Genomic DNA, 6118 nt, shown 5'->3' with positions numbered 1-6118 from the left:
AGCCTGTATAACCTCTCTTTGAGGTTAAAGAAGTGTTTGGTCAAGAGATCTGACCTCACACTACTCACTGTATGATGCTGTGTGACTGAAGGAAAGAACCTCTTCATGCCATCGGTGCGGCACGAATGGGACATATGACTGCACAAATGCACATGTAAGATCCAGTTTTTTTCTTTTTTAGTTTTTATATTGTTGCTGTCAGGTGGAAACCGTATGTCCAAAACTGTTTGAAAGATCTGGATCCTGTGTTTATGTTCCAATTGATCTAATAGTTACTATTTAGTCACAAGTTCTTAATACTTTTCAGTTGTCATTTTCATTTTCATTGGTTCAATAGTTATAGAGCACACTTAACACACTTTCACTTTTAGTTAAAAACAAATAGCAGCAAAAATAGTAGCTATTTTGCTACTTTTGTTTAAAAAACACAGATGAAGATACTGTATTAATGTAGAGCGAAAACAGGAAGGGGCCTAATATAGAGCCCTGAGGGACTCTGGTCAGAAATGTAAATGTTTGATCAATAATGGCCCTGTCTCACACAAAGTGAGTTTATAAAGGAGTTTTATATTACGTCAGTCTGTACCCTCATGAACAATTCCAGGATCTATTAATTACAGTATTCCGTTATGTCACGCCTGCAGGAACAACCCTTTATGAATATGCTAATATGCCACGTCCCTGGAATCAACACATAAACACACATCGGTCACACACACATCATTATGGTAAAATGCAATATTATTATTACACTAATTATGCCATTATCATTTAATTAATGTTTATTATAATTATAATTTCTAAGTTATAAATTAATTGCAATGTAAATATTGTAGCCTAGTTTTTGCCATCATGTCAGAATGACAGTGATAGAATAAAGGTGTTCTATGCAAACTAATAAATAGTAAATACATAACTATAATGGCGCGTCTGAAGACTGTCATATGTTGTTATGAGCCTAGAAGCTCCGTTTACCCTGTTGCAATGCGACACGAGCTTGTAGAATGGCTATATTTCACCGGACCAATAGGGCGGAAATGGTTAACACAATAATGGTTTGCTACAAATCACCAATTGTCAGAATTATGAGAATCACATCCAACTTGTTTTGTCACATCAGGCGATTACAGGTGTAAAAGAGTGTGTGACTTTTTTCTTCTAGGTGCAATATCTCAACATTTGCAGTTACAGGAAGAGAGATAGAGAAGTCAAATATCAGGGAGGCAGAGTCAAATCAAATTAGCCTGGAACTTTTCCCATGGTTGAAAGGCATAGGGAGGCGGGGATTAGCCTCCGGCGAAAACGGCCGGAGTTTTTTGGTGCGCCCCTATTGGTTCACCAAAATGTCAATCAACCCGCTCCCCGACTCCGTCCTCCCCTTTCCTGCCTGTGTAACCATGTTTATATGCCCGAGTAGAACACACTAAAAGACAGGAGGTTTAACAACAACATTGAACATTACCGAACGCTCGACGCTGTTAAACAACTTTAAAAGTATACAATGGACACAGACCAAGAAGACGTTAACGCTGCCATCATACAGGCTTGCAAAATACACGGTGTGGACTTTTTGAAGGAGCTACAGCAAGTTATTTTGGAAACGCTTTTGTCAAAGAAAGATGTACTCGGCTGTTTGCCTACAGCGAGTGGAAAATCTCTGATTTTTCAAGCATGGCCTACGGTATGCAGTCTGTTATCGAACAAATATCCAGACAAATGGCCCAACGAAGCAATGGTTTTGATTGTTTGTCCACTACAATCAATAATGGATGAACAGGTTAAAATGTTGAACGCTAAAGGACTGTCTGCTGCCTGTGCTGGTAAAGACGAGAAGACCGACGAAAGAATTTGCAAAGGAGACTTTTCTTATGTTTACGGCTCGCCAGAAACTTTTGTTGGCAACGACTTTTGGAGAACAGCCCTGCAAGCGCCTTTGTTTCGAGACCGATTGATTGGGTTAGCTGTTGACGAGGTACACACAATCGTGCAATGGTGAGTCTAAAGTTGAGATTTATCTATACTATAACGTGTGGGTCCAATGCTGTTGTACAGCAATGTGTTCTATTAAGTGGATTGTGTTTTGACTGTCCCTTATTTGATTTTTTACCAAGCCTAGCCCTGGAATTGCTGAGATATTACATACATTTTAATTAATGTATTTCAACCTTTTTAATGTATGAAATCAAAGCCATTCTATGGCTATATTATGCCATGCCATTTTCGCGTTTAAAAGCTACTCAGCAGTACATTTATATCTGAACTGCCAAAAGTTGCAAAAGAAAACTAAAGGGGATGGTGTCACATGCTTTTGTATTTGTTGTCAACATGCTAATGAAACAAACTGTATGTAAGCACACAGTTCTATTAGTTAATTTCAAGTAGACATAATTCATGGCATATATTTATATATATAACAGTATTTAACCACACTTTGACCGTTACATGTCCCCATTTGTGGTAGTCATGGTGTAATAAATATAAGATGTAAATATAATAACAATAATATAATTATATATAAATAGGCCTATCTGATTTACGTTGTTATTGACAACTTGGTTAAGTGTATGACTTTGATTGCAGCTGAAAGTAGGCCTGCATAAAACATTGCTGAAACCAGAGAACAATAGCCACACATTAGTCAACCGAAACTGCATATATTTGGCACATTAGCTATATAGATAATTAGATATAGATATTATGAGTGTGTGTAAAGCCTGTCCTCTGTTTAACAATATTCCATGTGTCTTTCTCTCAGGGGTGAGACAACTGGAACAGCAGAACCTTTCCGAAAGTGGTGTGGACTCGTCGGGGAACTAAGATCACTGCTACCAACGTCTGTACGTGTACCACTGCTGGCCCTCACAGCAACAGCATCCAAAGACATGAGAAAGAAGGTTGTGAAGAACTTGGGTATGCATGAATATGTGGAAGTTGTTAAAAGCCCTGACCGGGTGAACATCAGGCTGGCTGTGAAGAAGATCTCTGCTGATCCATTAAAAACATTTGCATGGCTCATTCAGGAACTAGAGTCAAAGGCACAAAACACTGAGAAGCATGTAATATATGTTAAGAGCATTGCTGATTGTGTTCTATTGTACTGTGAAGTTTTTAAACTTAACCTAGGTAAGAAATCACGGTTTCCAGTTGGAGCTAAAGATCTGTCCGGGAGTAGACTTGTAGACATGTACCATTCTGAGACACCAAAGGATGTACAACAAGACATTCTAAACTCGCTTCAAGACCCTGCATCAATTCTTCGAGTTGTGATCGCCACATCAGCTCTGGGCATGGGCGTAGATTTCAGAGGGGTTAACCATGTTATTAATTACGGACCACCCAGGGACATTGCATCCTACATGCAAGCCTATGGTAGAGCAGGGAGAGATGGTTCAGCTGCACATTCTCTAATTCTATATCATGGAAGACAGTTAATGGCTTTATCTGACCAAATGAAGCAGTATCTCGCTGATGAAACAACATGTAGACGAGCTAAACTATTAAAGCTTTTTGATGGAGAAAAGTCTATCCCTTTGCTTGTCCCCCATAACTGCTGTAGCAACTGTGCAAAATCTTGTATGTGCACAGAGCAATGCAATGGGCAGATGAGTGCACTAGAGAAACACGCTGGGATTGAACCTGCTAGTAAAAAGAGAAATGTTACTCCAGAACAGATAATCACAATGGAGGAAAAGTTGCAGGAAATGATACAGCATGCTACACATGAAGGCCTTTATGGAGCTGTGTCAGTGTATTGTACTGGACAGCCTGGCGACACCAGCAACCTGATTAAAGATGTTATTGATAAAAGCAATGTACTCTTCACATTGAATGACATATTTTTTAATGTGCAGGTTAGCAATGTTGTATTGGCACGTGAAATACTGATCATTTTAATGCTTGTATTTGATGATGTTGACGAAATGGAGGTCAGCAGCTCTGATGAAGAAGTACTAGAAGCATTCTGTGAAATGGAACTGTGGGATTAGATGATTTATTGTGCATTATTGTAAGAAGTGTTCATTTGTCTAAATGTTATTTTTTGCCTGAAAGTTGACTGAAAATAAATGTGAAACATTCAAAGTGTCTACTGTGTCACCTACTCATTTGGACATGCTCATGTGGAATATGGAAATAAGGGAATAATTCTATACAATATCTCAGGTTTGAACAAATGTAAACTGTTGTAGCCTATTAAATAGGTCTGTCTGGCTTCCAAGGCCTGCTTTAATTTGTTTGGTTTGTTTACAGTTTGCTGTCTGTTCCTGCTGCAATTTGTGTAACAATAGAATTGGTGTTGATAGCTGCAAGCATAATCAGTATTCAGTGGGTCTTCAGAGGAACAGTGGACACGCCTACATTCTCACATCAGTTTGTGAAACTGTACTTAATACATATACTTGTGAGTAAGATGTACAAAGCCTTCAATGAGTGCTCACAATGTAACTTCCACTGCAGACTGGTATACCATAAGAGTATGATTTCTGATTAATTACATAATTATATGTAATGGTGCACAATATAATCCTGATTCAAAATGTATAATTAGAACTATTATGTCTGAATAGGTGCAATGTTTACATGGAACGCAAACATTTACTGATATAATGTATTGTTCACTAACAATCTACGAGCGATGCAATGTAATGCACACATTGTCATTATAGATCTGCTATTTTCAAAAGATTATACATTTGAAAATGAAAATGGGACATTATGGGTTCTAAGGTCAATTATTTGTATTAGTGTCTATCACCAGCTTTAACTATGCTTATCTGAGAAGCTACAGCAGGGTTAAAGACACAGCAGGGTGTCTTACATCATGATGGTTGAACAAAGGAAGGCCTGCTATGACAAACACAGCTGTATGAAAGGTCATGGAGTTCACAACCTTTTAAAAAGTGATTTGTGAACAGAGATGCCACAAATAAGTCAACCACCAAGTATTAAATAAACTTGTTTAATAATCGAATGTACTTTGGTTGGCATTCTGTAGTAAAAGCACATTATGATCATTGATTGGGGTTGTAGAAAGAACAAAAAAATAACTTAGCCTAAAAACATCTGGGTTTACTAGGCTAACTACAATGAAATAATTGATTCTCAAACTGCCATTGCGTACTGGTATACTTTAAGATTATGATTTCTGAATAATTACATATCTCAAATTATATTTAAAAGGTTCACAATAGTCCTGATACTAAATTTCCCAAATGTGGTTAATTTCCAAGCTTGCACATTAACTATGGTGGTTGAAACCAATGATATTTTAATCTTCCTTCTCAACACAATGTGTATACTATAATTACAACATATGTAATATGAAGAGGTACAAAGTTTTCATGATTCATACATTTTTAAGCCAGTAACAGACTCTTAGTTGTCAGATTTTTAAAAGAAGAAAACAAAAACAAGTACATCTTTAAATGTATAAAATTATAAACTTTATTCACAATAAAAAATTATAAAGAAAATATGGGAATGTTTGCCATGAGAAATAGCTGTAGACCCAAACTTGTTATGGATCCTCCTGTAGCTGGTGACATCTCTTTTTATTATCCAGGATCCATTGCACAACATTTCCTGCCTTTAATTTGTGCAGTGGATTGGCACTTTGGTTTTTGAAGGCGCCGTAAGACCTTCCAGGCTTGACACTGAATACATCATGGTCGTGGAGAATTTTAACCATTTTAATTATGTCACACTGCTTGTTTGCCGCAGTGTGCCTTCCCGACTTTGGACTGACACCACAGTCTTCGTCAAATTGATCCATGATTCTTTTCATCTCACCAATGCTCCTGCTCATCACCTGCGCTATATCAAATTCAAGATTGGCCCCCTGTTTGTCCATCAGCTCTTTAGTGTACTGTACATAGTGTTCACAGTTAAGGTCCAATGCAACGTTCTTGCCTGCCATACCACTTACATTGACCGTCCTGTTCCACATTAGCCTATGTGACACATTTGGACTTTGCATTGCAGATATGTCTAACTGCAGTCTTAGTGCCTCTAGACTATATTTGTGCCGGCCTGCCTGTTTAAAATGCAGCATCTTTGATTTCCAAAGACGGCAAGTCCTTTGGCCATCCCCCTCCTTAATTGAGTCCTGAAAATCTCTCTC

The 6118-nt window shown here is 37.9% G+C and overlaps 1 protein-coding gene across 1 annotated transcript; it reads left to right on the top strand.

Annotated features, from left to right (window-relative positions):
• Positions 1-1451: 1451 nt before the first annotated feature.
• LOC310865385 (ATP-dependent DNA helicase RecQ-like) lies at positions 1452-3994 on the top strand. Its single transcript, XM_083774484.1, has 2 exons — positions 1452-1992; positions 2756-3994. The coding sequence occupies exons 1-2, from the start codon at positions 1502-1504 to the stop codon at positions 3984-3986; spliced, it is 1722 nt and encodes a 573-aa protein (XP_083630610.1). The 5' UTR covers positions 1452-1501; the 3' UTR covers positions 3987-3994.
• Positions 3995-6118: the final 2124 nt, after the last annotated feature.

Source organism: Protomyctophum parallelum (assembly GCF_964188405.1).
Source record: "Protomyctophum parallelum genome assembly, chromosome: 10".
NCBI classification, from domain to species: Eukaryota; Metazoa; Chordata; class Actinopteri; order Myctophiformes; family Myctophidae; genus Protomyctophum; species Protomyctophum parallelum.
This window is presented reverse-complemented; position numbering and strand designations above follow the sequence as displayed.

What these genes read in the sequence shown, in the direction of transcription:
- LOC310865385 (XM_083774484.1), top strand. Translation starts at nt 1,502, where the DNA reads ATGGACACAGACCAAGAAGACGTTAACGCTGCCATCATACAGGCTTGC. An exon ending in GTACACACAATCGTGCAATG is followed by an intron (nt 1,993 to 2,755) that starts GTGAGTCTAAAG and finishes TCTTTCTCTCAG; the next exon opens with GGGTGAGACAACTGGAACAG.